The sequence below is a fragment of the Ciconia boyciana genome, chromosome 20 (assembly GCF_034638445.1).
Source record: "Ciconia boyciana chromosome 20, ASM3463844v1, whole genome shotgun sequence".
In the NCBI taxonomy this organism is placed as follows: domain Eukaryota; kingdom Metazoa; phylum Chordata; class Aves; order Ciconiiformes; family Ciconiidae; genus Ciconia; species Ciconia boyciana.
The window spans coordinates 2,024,191-2,042,657 of NC_132953.1; the positions used below are offsets into that span (position 1 = coordinate 2,024,191).

General features: G+C 45.7%; 1 protein-coding gene across 5 annotated transcripts in view; it reads right to left on the reverse strand.

Moving 5' to 3' along the window:
• Nucleotides 1–1,618: 1,618 nt before the first annotated feature.
• Nucleotides 1,619–18,467, reverse strand: part of APLP2 (amyloid beta precursor like protein 2) — a 49,123-nt gene continuing 32,274 nt past the window's right edge. Inside the window, exons 7-18 of one of the 5 annotated variants that reach the window (XM_072884476.1) lie at nucleotides 16,873–17,040; nucleotides 14,748–14,863; nucleotides 14,309–14,383; nucleotides 12,936–13,094; nucleotides 12,404–12,532; nucleotides 9,885–9,984; nucleotides 9,136–9,306; nucleotides 8,490–8,525; nucleotides 5,520–5,602; nucleotides 4,620–4,694; nucleotides 3,978–4,133; nucleotides 1,619–3,190 (exon numbers count right to left, since the gene is read on the reverse strand). In XM_072884476.1, coding sequence (XP_072740577.1) covers nucleotides 3,089–3,190; nucleotides 3,978–4,133; nucleotides 4,620–4,694; nucleotides 5,520–5,602; nucleotides 8,490–8,525; nucleotides 9,136–9,306; nucleotides 9,885–9,984; nucleotides 12,404–12,532; nucleotides 12,936–13,094; nucleotides 14,309–14,383; nucleotides 14,748–14,863; nucleotides 16,873–17,040 — 1,370 coding nt within the window. In that variant the 3' untranslated portion in view covers nucleotides 1,619–3,088. The remainder of the gene's footprint in view (nucleotides 3,191–3,977; nucleotides 4,134–4,619; nucleotides 4,695–5,519; nucleotides 5,603–8,489; nucleotides 8,526–9,135; nucleotides 9,307–9,884; nucleotides 9,985–12,403; nucleotides 12,533–12,935; nucleotides 13,095–14,308; nucleotides 14,384–14,747; nucleotides 14,864–16,872; nucleotides 17,041–18,467) is intronic. The other 4 variants (XM_072884472.1, XM_072884471.1, XM_072884474.1 and 1 more) reach the window with 4 other exon arrangements.

Here is an 18,467-nt window from a genome sequence, read left to right on the forward strand (position 1 = left end):
CAGCACCCATCTTCAAGTGAATATTTTTAAACATTACTTTTCACAAGCTGCCGTCAAAATCCATCATACAGAATCGATCCTGAGCACTCGGCAGCCTGTGCCAAAGCAAGGAACTAATAGACTTTGATTCCAGCCTGATGTATTTATTTTGTAGGACTAATAGAATTTATCGAAGGAAAAATCTAATACCCAAATTCAATTCTGGAGTTCAGTCCACAGCCTCTGTCATTTGTTTCTCTTTCAGGTCACCCTACCTGAGGGTGCAGTTCAAGAGCGAGCTTTGGACTGAAGATTTGCTCTGGCATCATTTAAATGAAATTTACAGTTTGAAATCAAAACTCTTTCCCAAGTAGTTGTGACAAGCCAACAGACGGCATTTTCTAGGACAGCATCTGTTCTTTTCTGCAGAGTCTGAATAATTTAACCAGAACATGGAAGTTCCAGTGGAACCAAGGAGCCCACATTTAAGGAGAAACAGGACACACGATGGTTTCCCATTCAAAGCTTTCATGTTTCCTCCTACCTCCTCTCCCCCTCTTCATTCAGACCTATTGGGAACTGCTCAGATCAATGCGAAGGAAGATTAATTCTGCCTCTTGGCCTCCTAAAACAGCGTTCAAATGGCAATGACTCCTCAGTCATTTCACCGAGACACGAGGAGGAGGAATTTGCGTTCGAGGTCAAACTTCAAAGAAGAGGAATGACATACAGGAGCAGAGACAGCCGAGAGCTTTACAGGCCATTCATTTTAGGTGTTCTGGAAGAAAAAGTTAAACCAAACAGGCAAGTTCTTTCCCTTCGCAAACCAAAACCATTAGAAGTGACACAGTAAACGTTAACCATAGTTAGCCAACTACTGCCCCGGGCTCCTGACATCTTCCAAGTATTTCAGATCTGGCCATCCGCAACAGAAAGCATTCAAGGAAACTGTGTCAACTGTTGAGGCCTCTCTTTTTCTCTGCCCTCTCATCTATGAATCCGAAGATTTCCTGCAGCCTCCCTTCTTCTGCCCAACCACCCTCTTTCTAAGGCTTGCAGGCAACACAGGCTCCGAGCGCGAAGCCAGCACAATCACCGTGCTACCCAACTCTGCTTCCCCACCACCTGCATCTGTTCCTACAGCTCGCTAGGAAGTGCGGGTGGACGGCCGAGCGGCAGGAACAGCTTGCTTTTGCAGCGCGCTTTGGCTCTGCTCGCTCTCAGAAGCCGTGCCAGCGACCGCCTTCATCCAGGGAGCGGTTCCGGCATTTTCACCGCCGCAGAACCCTTCGCGATGGCTTCTACAGACAGCCAGGTGACCAACAGCAGCCACAGCTCTAAGTGACCTGCGCTCCAGCGTCTAATGGCTGCAGCGGGAGGACGTAACGTTATTCAGGAGTCCCGGGCGTTGGTTTAGTGTCGCGCCTCCTTCTCTCCGCAAAGGCCAGCGGGATCTGGAAGTACCACAACAGACATCGGGCATGCCTATACATACTCTATATCAGCACATTCCTGCAACGCTGGCCGCTGAAGCAGAGGTGGACAAAAAGGTGGGGAAAGGTCTCTGCGGGTTTGGCAAGGACACGGTGGGAGGAGAGAGAAACTTAAGCGAGCCCGTGAATAAAGAGAAGAAACGATCTGGAAGTTAAAGTGTTTATTGATGTGTTTAAACTTTGTACATTCCCCACAGACCACACTAAGGAGTTTGCAGGTAAATCTGTGCATAGTGGGAAGAGACACGGAAGGGGGAAGAAAAAATAAAGTCACAGGAAAAATAGAAAAAATACACCACAGGTTACCAGAACCTCCAGATTTAAAAAAGCCGTGAGCATAAACACCAACTATACAAGCATTACAAAGACATGATGGTGAGTGGAACAATACCCCTTTTGTTCTTCTCGGGGCCTATGCATCCAATTTCCCTTAAAGCAGGCAGTATCCCTTTCCCAACCTACCCCTCGCTTAACCCCAGTGAAAGTGAACTCCACGTTCGTCAGCTCCCAAGGTACTGATTATTGCAGTGATTTGTCATTTCTGAGCAAACACCCAAAGCCGTGCCTATGGCCCAACATCACCCAAAGAGATGCAAAGGCTGAAAACCCTGCGTCTCTTAACTACTTACCACGTTGGCGAGGCAGGAGAGCTGGGGAAAATTAGAAAGTAGTAGCAAGAGGGGGCTGTTAATGCCAGGTGAGTACTGAAGGAAACTGGTTCAGAACGGAGGATTTAAATTCAATACCAGGAACTTCCAACTCTAGAGCAGAACTGAATCTGGAAGGGGAATGTGCAGACCCCAGTATGCACAAACCATGTTCTAACATTCCACTAGAATAACTATAAACAGAGATGCTAGAAGCCTTTTAACTCCTTGCCTCCAGGGAGTCTTGATTCCTAGAGCCCACACTGCTAAGCAGCAGGGTGCACATCACTGGCATATGAGGATGGGGTTTTTTTTTCTTTTTTTTTTTTTTCTTTTTCTCTTTTTCTCGTTATAAGGATTTTTGTTAGTTACCATTCCCAATTGCTTCCTTGCTTATGCTGTCATAGTTCCTATCCCTAAATTAATCTCTTTGCAACTCCCAGCGAAATTCACTTAAAAAAAAAAAAAAAAAAAAAGGAAAAAAGAATACTGCTTTATATATAAAAGCCAAAATGACTGAAGAGCCACAACTGTCTCCTTTTTACAAGCCGGGCTGGTACAAATGACCCTCAATATACAGGTGGTCTATCAGAAATAAAAATCAACATTTCCCATTTTATAATATAGAGCTTGTATCAGACAACAGTACAACGGAACTGGTATTTTTCAGATTCTTAAAAAAAAAAAAAAGAAAACTACATCTCAGTCAAATATCTGCAATAGATCCATTTTTCCCATTTAAGGAGATTTATATATCGTATTGTTATATTATCATTTCTTCACCCATTTAAAAGAATGGAAATTGCAACTCTACAGTAGTAATTATAGTCTTAATGATCCAGGAGTTCTGAATGTAAGATGAAGTCCTCTCGAAGCAACTGTTGGTCAGTAGTTGATCCAAAACGCTGGACCACTTTGGCCCTCCGCCCTGCTCCCTTCCCGGTCAGGGCTGGTGTATCTTCACCTCTTTTATATCTGCATCTGCTCCAGGTATTTGTAAGTGGGGTTCTCGTAGCCATGGTTTTGCATCTTGCTCAGATGCCGCTCTTCTGGGGTAAGCATCGGGTCAACCTTTAGAAAGACCAGACGGTTACTGGTCAAAGGAGGTACTTGCAAGCTTTATTTCATAGTAACAAGAGCTGACATACAAACGCTGCATACATACCGTGGTAAGCAGTAAACAGGAAAAAAAAGGTAAGCCACAAAAACTAACCTGCTTAACAGAGTTCCTCCTTCGGCTGCTCATGCCTCCTTGCCTGCTCTTGGGGATGTTCTCCACAAATCTCTATTAAGTTAGCTAACGTTACAAATTTGGGACCCGCTTCTTTCATTAAAGAGGTCGTTATAATTTCCCGCATCAGTTGGGCAAAGGGGAAAAGCAGCCTTCTCCAGACTCCATTAAGTTGTCATTAGAAACGTGCATGTTGGGAGCCAAAGGAAGGAGAAGGAATCGCTTCTCAGCGTTCAGCCGATCGCGCTGTCTTCATAGTCGTTACAGTAGTTGGGAGGACAAATTGCTATAGATTGACTGACTTACTCCCCTGCTAAAGACATCGCCTGAAAAGCTCATTTACTGCTAAATCCTACCCTGAGCCAGACAGGGAAGCCTAATTGAATTCCTCGTGATAAGCAAATACTACTGTGAAGTGACAGGTCCCAGCATGGCACGCCAATGGCTGATACCCGCGTACTAATAAATAAGCGATGAAGATGTCGGCACCTACGGAGTTAAGTCCCATCTAGCTAGGAGCAGAACAGTTGATGGCTTGGCAGCTACTGCCATCTTCGCCCCCTACACACAACATGTGATTCAATGCTGACTATTTTCATCTTCAGTTACGGAGCAGTTGTTTCTCACCTCCACAATTCCATGGCTGATGGTCCCATACTGCCTCTTCCTCAGCATCACCAAGCTGATGACTATAACAGTAGCTATGGCAACAGCAATCACCAACAGACCAATAAGGGCGCTGCTGCTGAAACTGAAGTCATCGCGAAGGGAGTTGTCATTATCCTGGAGGGAAGAAAACAACGGAGCGGGTAGAGGACGAGCGACGCGGGAGGTGCGCTGCTAAATGCAAACCTAAAAGGCGGCCACCAGTAAGGTCGTCAACCATCTACGGTATCGAGACATGACTGATTACACTAGACGGGGTAAATATTTATTTCACCCCTAAATATCTCACCCCTAAATATCTATCTCACCAAAAGGATAACGAGCACAGAATTGTTCCCCCACTGAGGCGTTCTGGACAGGCACTGACCCACACCGCTTTCCTATCCCACAAAACACTTTTGCAACTACAGAGTCAGGTTAGCATCTACGTGCGTCCACGGTTTACATCTTTATGCAGAAATGCTGTACTGCATTATACTCTGCACGACCTGCCAGAGCAGCGTCAAGGCACCGAACCCCTGGAATTCAGTAACACACAGGAACCGAAATCCAGCTTTAGGAATTCGCCGATCACTCGGCTAGACTCGGTAGCCACATACATACCGGCTCGTCCACCAGCCCACCAACACGCTCCGCGTTGAAAATCATTTCCTTCACATCAAGGGTTTCATCAATTACCTGAAAACAGTCACAAAAGCGTTTTATGAAAGGAGCCATACACAATGGGTGGGAGAAGGAATATGAAGGCAGATAGGAGACCTTTAATGAATACTAGCAAAGACTCTGAACCACCTACCGTCCTTCCCCTGCTCTCAACAGCGTGGGATGTTTTCCAACTTTTAAAGGCACCTGAGTTAGTACTGCAACCATTTGGATGTTCAGACTACCTCAAACTAAAGACCCAATTTAAAAACGAGGCACTTGCCTTGGACACAGCATTTCTGTCGTGTCAGATCCAACCTGTGGCTATAATACAATTTTCAAAGGAAACTCTCCAAAGTCAACTTTTTTTTTTTTTAAACCCAGGGAACGGAGGCAAGTCAGCTGCCACTCTGACCTAGTAAATTCTTTACACTGTAGACAGAGCTAATACCTACTGGGTCGCTCACCTTCAGAAGGCAGTAAGGCCCTCCTTGCCATGAAAAATAGGTGAGAAGACAGATGGAACACACCAGCATTCGGTGTATTGAGACAGCAAGCTACCTAGCTAAAAATGAAGGCATATCAAAGGGTCTCTGCTTGGGAAAGCAGTTACTAAATCAGACGCTTCTCCAGCTCAGACTGCCAAAGATCTAGATCTCTCTCCTTCCCTCGCCCTCCCACCCTTCTCATGCTAATCAGTATTAAGAGCCTACAACAGTCAGAAAACTGACTCCCCCACACCATATGGATAACGAATACACTGACATTCTGTAAGCAGGAAGGAGACATGGAAATAAGCCACGGCTATTAATTAGTGTCCACGGCAGGCTTTGCTGTACAAAATAAAGGTGGAGGGCTCACCACATTTTCATCCACTTTGTTCTTGCTGTTAATCACTTTTTCTTCAGCGCCAATCAGCCCATCCAACTCAGTCATGCCAGAACCTGCACCAAAAGAGCAAAGCAGGGACCGTCAGTCAGCCCTCAGTGACATTTAGGAAGGGTTACCTACTCTCTGCAGAGCTGCCATGGCTAGCGCGTTTAACTGCATGGACCGCTGATTATTAACCTGTCTTCATGCTGTTGTGTCAGAAGGGGAGCTCATAAGCTACGCTACAGTGACGAGTGATTGGGGGGTTCTGTTAATGAGGGGAAATGAGGTGGCAATGAGAGGAGCAGACAAGACTCACCAAAAACAGGCTGAAGTGTAAATCCAGAAATACCATACTGTTAAAGTGCTGCTGTTAGAGAAGGTCCAAGGCAACATATAACACAAATTGTGAGCGCGCCGGTCCTTTCTGCAAATGTCACCCTGGGTCGTCACCACCTCACCGTGACCCCCGGACGGAAGTACACATCTCCTCTCTGCTGAGACCCAGCGTGCAGGGAACGCTTTCAACCGCACGGTCAGCATCGCCCATTCTTTTGAAACCAAGCGCATCAGCAAGTGCCTCAGGAATGAGAATTTCAAGGTCACCCAGCACGGCTCTGTAATGAGCTGCTGTCCCGTATCTGGCACAAGCCCAGAAACAATAAATCCCAGGGCAAGGGAGGAGCAAAGAACTACACTAGCCTTTGTACCAGAACATCACTCACCCATTCCTAGGCTGAAACTAGCATAGGCTCAAGAGCAGAATATCAATTAACAGAAGGCGGCTGCTCTGCATAAACTGTTTTGATCTCAAGCGTTTATAAATAGATCAGATCAATAACAGAAGAGCCTGATGCAAGACACTCAGACCTAACATAACATAGCAAGTTAGGAGAACGCCAGTTTTCCATTATCAGGAGGCACAACGTAACGTCCTTCACAACACCTATGCCTCCCTAAGGCAAAAGCAGGAGGACAGCGAAGCCTCAAACCTACAGCGGGGTCTCTCCAACGAGGAGCACGAAGTCGGGGAAATATTACTACAGCGCTTAACACTTTGCCAGTGATTGCATACACCTCTCCACAAGCTGCTGAGCTTGCAGGTTGCCTAAGACATTATGTCAACTGCTGCTGAAATTGGCAGCACGTTCTTTGATGAGATGCAAGGAAAGGCTAGTTGGCTCCCAGGCAAGTTTTTACAGTGACAAGCTTCTACTGCCTCAAAATGCCAAGGAAACGAACGTTTCACTCCAACTCCTCCCAAAAGAAGCATCTCGGGTTTTAGTGCATCCCCTTTTCCTGTGCGGTTCTTTGGAGACAGTAATCAGATTCCAAGCACGGCCAAGACTGCCAGTCTGACTTCTCACTGCTGTCGAAGCAGGTCATGTTATTGTGAAAGTCAGTGATTGGGATTTTCGGGAGAGACTAGCCACAAATAGTTTTTAGAGAACTCCTGTGTCAGCTTTTGGCCTATGGCTGCTTTATTCAATTCTCAGGAGCCAACGTAGCTTAGTCTCCAGGGCTGGGAGTTCAGCTGCTGCACTGAGCTTTGCTATTTGTCACAGAGCGCTGTACCAAATAACAGACCCAGTTCTACGTAGCTCAAAGGCACAGTTTAGGTTATATACTTCCCAGGGAATAAAATCCCACACACGCACAAAAAAACCTCTAAAACTCCCTAGCAGCCCTCGTGAAATGAAAAGGGAAGGGAGAGAAGGGGCAAGTGCAGGATATAATTTTGTCCCCAAGTCAGCAGAAACTCTTCCATTTACCCAAACGGGAAGAGCCAGCCTATACTTATCATCTTTAAGTCAACAAAGCAGTTGTAAAAAAAAAAAAAAAAATTCAAACTAAAGGCTGTCCTAATTCATTCCAGAGCAGCCAATACACTGAATTAGCTGTACACTGTTCCACAAGAGGGATGAAGGTGACTTACATTTGTAGAGAAACGCTGATAATGAGAATAGTTTCAAGCTATCCGGCCTTCACCACGTTACAAAACTATTTGTGTTCATATTAAATGGTTATTAGCAAAATCCTTTGCTCTCCTTTGAGATTCTGCACAACATATTTGGAACCAAAGGCAGATGAAAATGCTGGGTTTACTCCCCACGTGTAGCACATGCACCACTGCTCTGCAAGAGCATTTTAAAAATTAGCCTTCCATTTCTACTTCAGGAACTAGATCTGCAGTAGCAGATCAGCCAGGCCTGATCTTTGCCTGAGACCGTATCGCTAACAGAGGATCTACTTTAACGCCAATGTTCCTATGCCACCCTTAAGGCCCAGGCAGCCCCTTTTTAGCCAGGCACTGAGTTACTGCAGAATTAATAATGAGCTAAAGGAGAAATGGATAATCACACAGGACTTTGCTAGTACGGAGAGATGAAAAGGGGATGCCGAGGAGACCATCAACACAGAAGGAATTTCCTAATTTATCTGTCCCAGACCAGCTGCGCTCTTTAATATCTAGGAGGACATTTAGCTGGGAAACACAGCCTATGTCTGCTGCAGCACTTTCATTCCTAGTTTAGTGCTGTCATCGGGCGATAAGGACAGATTCCAGAGCAGGCAGAAGAGCCTCTAGACTATCTACCATCAGCACCGCAAAGGTTTATTTTGAGAAGTGTCGACCATGAGTACACGTGAAGAGATGCAAAGTACTGCACGGTTGCAGACAGACCGCTAGGCCCACGTTTCTTGAGGGCAAAGAAGCTACTCCATGCACTCTGAGACACCTCGTGAGCCCGTCAGGGAGGAACATACACAATCAATTAGATGCTCAGACTAGCTCGTTTCTTTAACACTACGCCTAAACAAGCAAAATCGAAAGTTACTGATCTAAACGAGAGCAGGGAAATGAAAACAAAGGTGAGTATGAAACTAAAATGAAGCTATCAAACACACTGAGAAGGTAGGAGAGTGATCGAAAGCGCTGTGAGGGAGCAGCTTAGAACCAACCTTTTTTCATTGGATGGTACAAATCCGGCTGAGGATCTAGCAGGAGGGAAAACAAAAACAAAAATAGCAGAGAAAGGAGATTAAGAGAGAAAGGAAAAAAGGCTTGTGCATGATTTCTGACTCAGACCCTGGGAAAAGCTTTTAGTCTACAGCTTTCTTTAAGCTCAGGACTCTGTTCAAGCATGTTTAAAATAAATACACACGCACACACCAGCTGTCAACACCCGATGATACAAAATATAATAAATATACATTTTTAAAACAATAAAGAGAATTCCTGCAGCCCTTCAGCAGGTCACGGCACAAAGACTTAACATTACATGAGAGCGTTTTGGTTAAAGACTGAAGATTAATTCCAGAGTCAAGCCACACAGTAAAAATTTAACACTCCCTGCAAAATGGAAAGAGATACAACAATTTTGCAAGGAGAAGAATCAGAAAATCAAGACAGCAGCTCAGTGCAAATTACTAGCAGCACTGCCTCTTTCCAATGGACAGAGTCTGAGGGGTACTGCTGGGGTGACTGCTTTAGCCTTAAGTCACCCAGAGGGATGGAGCTTTCTGTTCCACCAAGCTGAGCCTACCGGCTAAGAAAAAGCGCCTACGTTCCGTAAAGCCAGTGAACCCAATTTTCAGTTCCACATACCTTCGCTTTCAGGCAAGGCTGGGAAGGTTTTCACCTGGAACGGACGGAAAGGTTTGCCCTCCAGGGGAATTTCTTCGCTCTCCTCAGAGCTCACTCTGACATCCACCTGGGATTCAGAAATGGAGGATGTGAACTGATCCATGTCTGCGCGTTGCTCCTGAAGCAGCTCATCTGAAAGGAATAAGAGGAAATATTACACAAACTGCATGAAGCCTGGCACGAACAGAAAGGGGCAGATGGTTTGAACCTAGCTGAGGCAGGGCTGCAGGGGAACACTGTTCGGGGCTGCCAGGTTATCTGATCTTGCATGCTCTGAGGTCTCATCTGGAATTCTCAGTAAAGGCGTTGGCTAGAAATACACACAAATAAGGGCCAAGAGGTTTGATGTGGCAAGAGGTTTTGGCAAGATGGGATTAAACTTCTGTAAAGCGGGAAAGTAGCTGCTTATTTTTACTGATCTTCAACTCCCTTTGAGCGAGAGCTTTGCTATTATTCTGAATGTTGTTGGCTTTTTCTAAACGGACAGTGAAAGTTCTTCGGAACAAGCTATTCTGGCTGGCTGTGTTGCAAAACCCAGAGAGTATCTGCCCTGCGCTACCTAAGCCTAAGCCCAAGCCCAAGCCCAAGCGCTTGTTGTTGAGGGCGTCCCCTCAAAGGAGCTAGTAGTCTTTTGGAGCCCACTTGCCTTGATATAAAAAAGCTCGTAGTCTAACATGGCGGCACGGGAGCTGGCGCACAGAGACACTCACCAATCTCATCCTGGATTTCTTCAGCCACATATGGCACCTTGTAGAGCAGAGACAAGCTTTGATTCATCCGCTCCTCAATCACATGGAGATGTGTCATCACCTGCAGATGTACAAGAGTGCGTTGGAGTAGGCAAAGACCGTCAGTCACTTGATTCGTTCCGATACTTCAGTTGTTTAATAAAATACCTACTACTGGTGCATCTGCCATGACAGACAACAGAATGCGACACGGGTCCATCTAGTCCAATTCTCTGACTGACGCTCTCTAACACGTCATGCTTCACTGGAACTGGCCAGTTGTTCATGGCGCTCTCAGTACTTTGGGAAAGGTTGGGGGTGAGAGAGAGGATTCAGCTGACTCTTGCTGTAGCCAGCTCTCCACTGGAAACACTGAAGCTGGTACTTCCCATATGCCAGATACGGTCATAATTCATTTCCTGCAGCAGCTACAAGCGAGTGCTTTATTAAATGAATTATCATTCCTGACTACTAGAAAAGATACACGCAAAGGGAGCGGACAATATTATTTATCAACTCTGGCTTCAGAACAAAGGTGCCTTTCAGAACAACGGTGGCGTTACATTTGTCTTACACCCACTACACCCACCCACTGGCAACAGCGTTCTCCCTTCATTTGAGAAATAAATTCAAACTCTACGCAACCTCAAATCCCTCTTCCCTAGCATATTAAATTCCCTGGTGAAGTCAAGCCTGACCTGAAGAGGGTGCTGCATAATCAGGGATCATGCAGACCAAGAAAAACAATTATATGGACGGCCAAATGTTGGAAAAAGCTAAGGAGTTGAATGGACCTGTTTTACAATCTGACGTGTACCTGACCTTTAAGAGCAAGGATGAAAGCAATTTAATTTTACATGTGGCAGCTTGTCAATCAAGGGAATCGATTGAGGAGCTTAAAGTGCATCTGAAAAGTAAAGCGAATGGAAATTGAACTGTACCACCTACATCCCTCGCATGTCGATTTGTTGACACTGCAGCCTTCAGAATGAATTAAAGACTGTTTAGGTTTTAGCTTAAGAATACAGTTCACACACTCCCTCTTGGGCTTTGGCAGCATCAGAACAAAGGGTCAGGGTGGACTGCGCTTGATATGCTAAGCTGTCTCTGAAAACCCTACCACATATTCCGCATCACAAGCCAACCATCAGCTTATGAATACCACAACTGCTACCACTCTCTCTGAGGATGCGCACCTTAACAAGGATCATCAAATCAGTGGCAGACAACCCGAGAGGCAAGACTTGAAGGTACACTGCTAGCACCCAGAAACAACAGGAAACCCACGGGACCAGGCACCTCCAAGTGTGAGGTTCGCTTCGAGAAAACCCCTGCGACACTACTCTACACCTCACCAGAGGCGACAGTAACAGACTCCAGTCCCTGTCTTACTCTTAAACCACGATATTTCCATCTACTAGTTATACAGCCAAGTAATAAAGCATTCTTTCCTCAGTGCCTATTTCTTTCCATTTGGCAGCACCGGGTGTGCTCCACCGCATTGTCTCCTTGCAGCTCTCCGCTCTTTTCTGTTCTTGCATCTCTTTCACACGCTACCGAATTAAAAGACACTTCAAAGCAGCAGACCTGCCACAAACCGGGACTGGTAAAACACAGATTACACTCCTACAGCCGTGACCGGACAGTGAGGTCTCTCTGCTTCTCTCTAAACTTGTGAAAGGACGTACCCTTATGAACAGACCTTTCAATGTTAACAGGCCACTCTTCATTTGAAACTTAGGCCTTTCAGTACATCTTTCACCATTTTAGAAGTGGGTTGTAAAAACAAGTATCAGGAGATAATTCAAAAGATTTGTGGAGGATCTGCAACTACTCTTACGAGCACATTGGCCAGGCTTGACACCCACCTGAAGCAGCATATTCATAGACACTACCCAGCAGAAGGAAAATTACTTTCTGGCTGCTCAGGAGTAAAATGCATGGCAACAGCACAAAATAAGCTCATCAAAACAGACTTTCTAATAAAGCTAACAATGATGATCAAGTGCTTGGCAAGGGTTAGGTATTACGCTTCGGAAAGAAGGCAATAACTCTGCAGAGGCACTAAAGAATTCCCACAAACCCAAAACACAGGCATCATGAAGAAGACGATAGACACGAGGTCTTGAAAAGAAGTGAGGAAGTCTGTTCAAGGATGACCAAGTCCCCAGCAAACAATTTCATGGGTGCCTGACAGAAGGAAACACAAAAATGATATCGAACTAGTTCTAAACCCCTAGACTTGTCATTGTGACCCACAATAATTCATGGCTAAAACCAGAGTTCCAATTCTTAACACTGAGTCAAGTACCAAGCAAAATGGTACAGACAGCGTATCTGGTGACAGGCAATATGCATACAGAATAGGAGATCTCTGCACAAGTATAAGAAGTTGCTATAGTACCCAGCAAATTAGCGTGAGGACTTGACGCACGGCTTCTAGAATCTCCGACAGCCAGGGCTGGGTAACAATGCCTCCCTTGATAGAAACACTCTTATACCTGAGATTTCATCTGTGCAGCCTTTTCTGGGTCAACTGCCAGGACGTGCTGGTAATGGCGGATGGTGTGCAGACGGTCCTTGTTCTCAGCACGAACATAGCGCTTCAGAGCTTGCAGGATGCGGTGGGGCTGCAGGATTTGAAGAGGGGAAGAGTTCAAATCCATTTGATTCAAATAAAATTCACAGCTGAAATACAGCACTTCAGATGTGAGCCTGCTTTCTTACTGGACAGATCAATCACCTGCGCTAACCTCTTGGATATTTTCTTTTTAAATTAAGTCTGTTTGACTCAGAACACTATGCCTTATGAACACTAAACAAAGCAGAGGGTTTTTTAACCAGGCAGAAAGCAGAGTGAGTCAATTTGGAGACCCACTCCTAGGTCTGCAGCACAAACTGCCACGATGGAGAAAGCTTTACTGGGAATCTATTCCCAGCTTCTGCCTCAGCAGCCTTCTCACCAAGCCATTCCCACCTTCCAACCTACCCAGTGCCACCCTATTGTCAAAATTTCTTGCAAAAAAACCTCACCCGTGGTGGGTCAGCCTGCAGGGCAGCCAGGTAGTTCTCCAGAGCAATCCGACGGCGATCGTTCAACATGGCTTCCACACGAGCCAGGTGAGTTTCCACAAGCTGCTGCTTCTCACTTGCTGCCTCTTTCTCCAGAGATTTCACCATTGCCTGGAAGTGCTAGAACAAAGAAAGTCGTCTGCATGAAATGCGCTGTACGCGTCAGGGTCACCTATTCTCACTCACATAACTCCTTAGAACAAATGGAGCCTGTCACACTGCATGTCCTAGGCGTTTACAGTAGGAGAGAAGGGCACTGAGAAATGTTGATGCAATTTCATCTTTGCAAATTCAATAGTGACAATTTGCCTTCCAAACTTGCTTCACAACCTATTTCAAAGGTCTGAAGAGGGCACGTGGCCTCGCAGATAAAGATCACGTTGAAGCTGGGAGATCCAGACTGTACTGAACAAATGATACAGTATTCACTCTTTCCCTTGACCCTGCAATATGGAAACAGGATCGAGCCCTTCAGCCTAGAGCCATCGCTATGAATTTGCAAAAGTTTACAAAGGTATCGTATAGGGGATTTTTTACCAGCACGCCTTCAGACCAAACCTCTATACGTTCTATTAGAAAGGTCATAACCCACATCTCCAAACGAACCAGAAGAGTCCATTAAGCGTCGTTACGTTGCAACAGAGATGATGAAAAACTCTTTTGGACTCGCACAGATTTCCAAACAGTGGCTTACGTTAAAAACCGTAGAGAGAAAACTATGTTCCAGGATAAAATCCAAAGTGGGCTTAACAGCTGGAGTCAGTCACTTAGTTGTATATTGGTTTGAGGGAACTTCATATAGTTGTCACTGCCAGTAGAGCCTGCCCTTAACAATCCTGTACTGAGAATATCCCTGATTAACTTCATCGTCTAACTGAACTCTCCTCGTAAGGCACAAGATTGGCATTTTGGCAGCAAACCAGCTTTATCTGCTGCCCAAGTGGTTTTCCCTAAGTCTGCCCGAACAGGAAATGCGTGTCCAGAGAGTCAGGGCCAATCCGAACTGGGCTGTGAGGCAGTGGTTAGTGCAAAACAGGCCACAGGTCTGAAGTTACAATTGGGCTCTGCTGTCGCTACGCTTGAGGGGTGAGATAGCTTCCTACTACGGGGCTTAGGAAAGGACCTGGCACAGTATCGGATCATCTCCAGCTTTAAGAACAAAGCACGCAAGTGAATCAAATCTCCTCTAAAAGGCAGCTGTTGACAGAACAGGAAAGCCGTTCTTCCATCCCGGTCGTCTTTTGGCTTTGGATATTACTATCTCTCATTTAGTTTATTGAGAAGACGAAGGGCAAGCACCGGTAACTTTCCTCTTTAGGTCCTTCAACTCTTACCTGAATGAGAGTCTGCCTTTCTGCCTTGGGGAGATTTACGGCTTGGTGTTCTGCTTCCTCCCATTCCTTTTTCACCTGGACAAGAAAAGGACCCAACACATCAACAAGGCACAAATTTATGTCTGATCTTTGCGAGCTAATTTGCCTTCGCAGGCAGACCCTTGTACAGCCTGGCTAGGTTTTGAAGGCACAACAGAGCTGCTGCGGGGTTTAAACCTAGCACTTAAGCCCTCTGAGCAGCAAGCCAAGTGTCCTCAGTGATTCCTCTCTCCCAACACTCTGAAGAAATGAAACTCTAACTGCCACAGTGTGGTCAGATTGCAAGAAACACACGGAAGGCTGGTGACTGGAAAAGAAGTCAGTTGACCGTCAATTTGTCCAGAAAAACATGGGCAGCAACTATGCAGCACAGCACAAAAGACTAAAGCTAGGTGCTCACCCGGTCCATGCGGTTGTGGTGTCTGACCTCCAGCTGCTCCTTCGCCTTCTGGAAGCGGGCATGTTCGTTGTCATCAGCAGGGGTTTCAAAGTAGACATCCACATCATCAGTTGGCACTGCGAAGAGAGGATAGGATAAGCGGAGGTTCAAAAAACCGTGATCCTGGACTGCAAAGGACAGGTAGGGAGAGGAATCTCCACGCCTGCGTAATTAACAATCTGGCAGACTGAGTTTACTGAACCGCCACCTACCAAGAGTCCATTTTGGTACCTTTAAGCTGCCAATTTACTGCACAACATCAGTTAGTTACATCATCCCCAAAACACAGTAATGCACTGCGGCAACCAGCACCTCTTCGGTCTTCTCATTAGTTCTGAGACGAGCATTATTCAGCTCCAGCAACAGAACGACTTGGACTGCAGAATAAAGAACTTGTTTTCTCTTCTCTTTCACATTGGCTTTGGATAGTTTAAATGACATTTTGTGCATTAGCTGTTCACTGACAAGCTGGCTCCAGACATCATTAACATGATTAGGGAGCTTGACAATAAATCTGCACAAAACACTACCCAATATTTTTACACAACCTACCTACCTTCTCTACTAGATGCACCATGCAGGACTAACAGGCAATGATATTAGACAAGACAGCAACAGAAGGAGGCTCAGTGTGACAAATTGACTCGCCCCATAAACTGGACAGTTTGTATCTTTAAGACATTCAAATCCGACAAGGGGAGAAATAAAATTTCAGAACTGACAATTTCAAGCATCTGCAAAATCCACAACAGGGGCTCTGTACTCCATATACTGCAGTTCAGGAAATGCTGAACAAAGTTTCCGTGCTACAGTTTTAGAAACTACACATCCCAGAGCCCTTTCTGACAGGATCTACGGCAAACGTGATGCACTCTGTCGTCGTTCTTTAGCAGAGGGAGGGCAGAAAGGGTAAGTTAAGGCCACCTTTCAACCACTTGAGTAATCAGGGTGGAAAAAACCTTCAACACGTCACTGAAAGACAGCATTCTTCAGGAAAAAAATTTACCTTGCAGTTTAGCATGCACCTGAATCCACAAACCTTTACTCTAACTAGGGAAGGAGGAGTGAAAAAGGGGAAAGAATTCTTGCGTGCAAGGGACAATGTCAGATCAGTACCGAATTCCAGGCCTGCTCATAGCATTTCTGAACCAAGCTTGGACACAGAGAACTCTCTTTCCAGCCCCAAATCCCTCTGCAACAGGACAAACTTTTGCACAAAAAGCTCCTGACATCCGCATCTTTTATTTCACCACTTCAGTTAGATCAGCCCAATCTAAAGCACTTGCATGAAGCCCATTTTGTAAATAGGATTATGGCTGTATAGTCAGACTGCCAAGCCCCAGATAACACAAAAAGCCTTTCAAAAGGCTTTAATGGTAGCTGAAGTGGAAGTGCTGGAGTTCAACAATAAGATTAATAAGGAGGTTAAAATGTTTTTGGTAGTTTTATCATCTGACATAAAAGCCAGTTGAAATTGGTGCCAAAAACCTCAAGCTCTCAAAAATGCAGGGATCGAGTCATGATTCATATTTCAAACCAAGGTGAAAGTGGGAATCTGAATTCTATACTACTTCTCTTGATATCTTCCCAAAATACAGTAGCAAGAAAACACCTACTACCACGAGAATGGCGAGCAGCAGCCTGCTCTTCAGGATCGACTGGTCAAACGTATGTACGGTAACATGACTGGGGAAAGCAAGTGCTTCCTTCCACAGATTTGGAAAAAAAGCCAGTTATGCCAACAGGCAAGCTATGTGTTTCCACAAGAGGTTAGAGACAGCCCCTGGTCCCTGCTATAGATCTGGAAGATGACAGCTAAGCCCTTAGGAAGAGCCGCAAGCCAACGGTGAGCACAGAGAACATACGTCAAGAGCCACTTTCCCCAGGAAGGTTCACCCTAAAGGCCTAGAGAAGCGGAGACAAGAGGAGACTGCTGCAAAAGGACAGACAGAACCGCTGCAGACACCAGAACCAAAAGGATGAGCTACACAGGGACCCTCTCTTGACCTAGGCAAGGAGGAGGAGACACCAAACGCCAGACAGACAGAGGCTAGCTGCAAAAGGGCCAGTGGGAGGCAGGACTTACTCATCTTTTTACACACAGCCATACAATACTCCTCTGACTCAAAATTGTTCCTGTTGCCTCCGCAGCCTCCATATATAAAGCGAATGCATTTTCTCTTGTTAGGGTCGAAGTACCAACGAGGCATCACAGCCCGGCAGGGCCCTGTCATCGCCTCCTGGGAGCAGACAGCTGTGTGGAGACGGGTTAGAACATGAGCTAGTGAGGAGCACAGGCCTTGCCGAGTGACTTAGACAAAGCAGCGGTGGCTCTAGTTCACACCTTCTTCTGGGGCACCAGCGCTGGCCTCAGCATCGCTACTTCACCGACCAAAGGGCTTTTGTCAGTTTTGGGGGGGATTTTTAACAATGCAAAAGCATCCATCGCAAGGCTTGCCAGCGCTATTCAGGGAAGCGCCTGCACGTGGTGCTTTGGAGTGAACACGCAGCAGTAGGCTACCCGAGCAGTTGTCTCACCATGGAGCTCTCATCTGCTAGAGTGATTTCTCCTTAGCTCGAGCCTGAAAGAGCAAGGATCTATTTTGCTGATGCCACAGCGTTATGCCTCGGGTGTCCCAGTGGTAGAGCCTCCACTGTAGAAAACCAACATGATGGAAAGAAAACCCATTAGGGCTGCTTAAAGCATTCAAAGATGTCCTATTCCACTGCACTCTGCCTGGATACACACTTCATATCTTAGAGGTGAGGTATAAGAGCAAGTGAAAAGGCAGGCTAAGCAAAAGGAACGTGATCGCTGCGGCAATCTCAGCCGCTAGGTTTTTAAGTTGTGAAACATCTATACACTAGATATTGAAACTCCGGGTAGCCACGGCACGTGGACTGCTTCACAGTAAGCGGGCAATATAAGCAGCTGGGTTATTTGGAGGCAAGAGAACAGATATGGTGTATAAGTTAGCAACTGTTCACGGTACTTTGGGGAAAAAAAGACTGCGTACCCCCAAAGCAGACACCCCAATCGTATTGTTGCAATTCTGTTTCAACACCTACAGATCTGTAACAGTCCTGTACATATATGAGCTAAGCTTTCTTTCAGCAAGTAAAATTATCTGCAGCATGCTGGCATTTTACCAAAAGATGCAACAACTGCTGGCAATGATTCAGTGATCTGTAGCTAATTGAATTTCATTCCCTCTCCCCTCCTCCTTCCTCTGCAGACACTTTACACATAAAGTATAGACATCGTATAACGCTGAGGCACCACGCAATCGGCAGATGCCCTCTGCAATGGCACCTACCACTTAACAAAAGCTACCGCAAGTATAGTATATATTACTACCGCAGTAAGTATATATTACTTATATAATAAAATTGGGCCGATTGTGTTGGCTGACTTTCTTTCAAGAAAGAAAAGGGTTTATGCAAAGGCTATTAAAGCAGCACCAAGTATCTTCCTCAACTTTAAAAGGCCAGATGGCATCTTTATGCCACCTCTGCAGAGTATGGCCCACCACGTTTAGCTTCCTTTTCGTAAACTGGTATAAAACACCAAATCCAAGATAATCACCCCAAACCAGGATTTTAAATTCAGTGTACCCCAAATGCCTCTTTAAGATTTTCCAAAATTAGCCTATGCAGATATGGTTTTCTGACTCAACACTG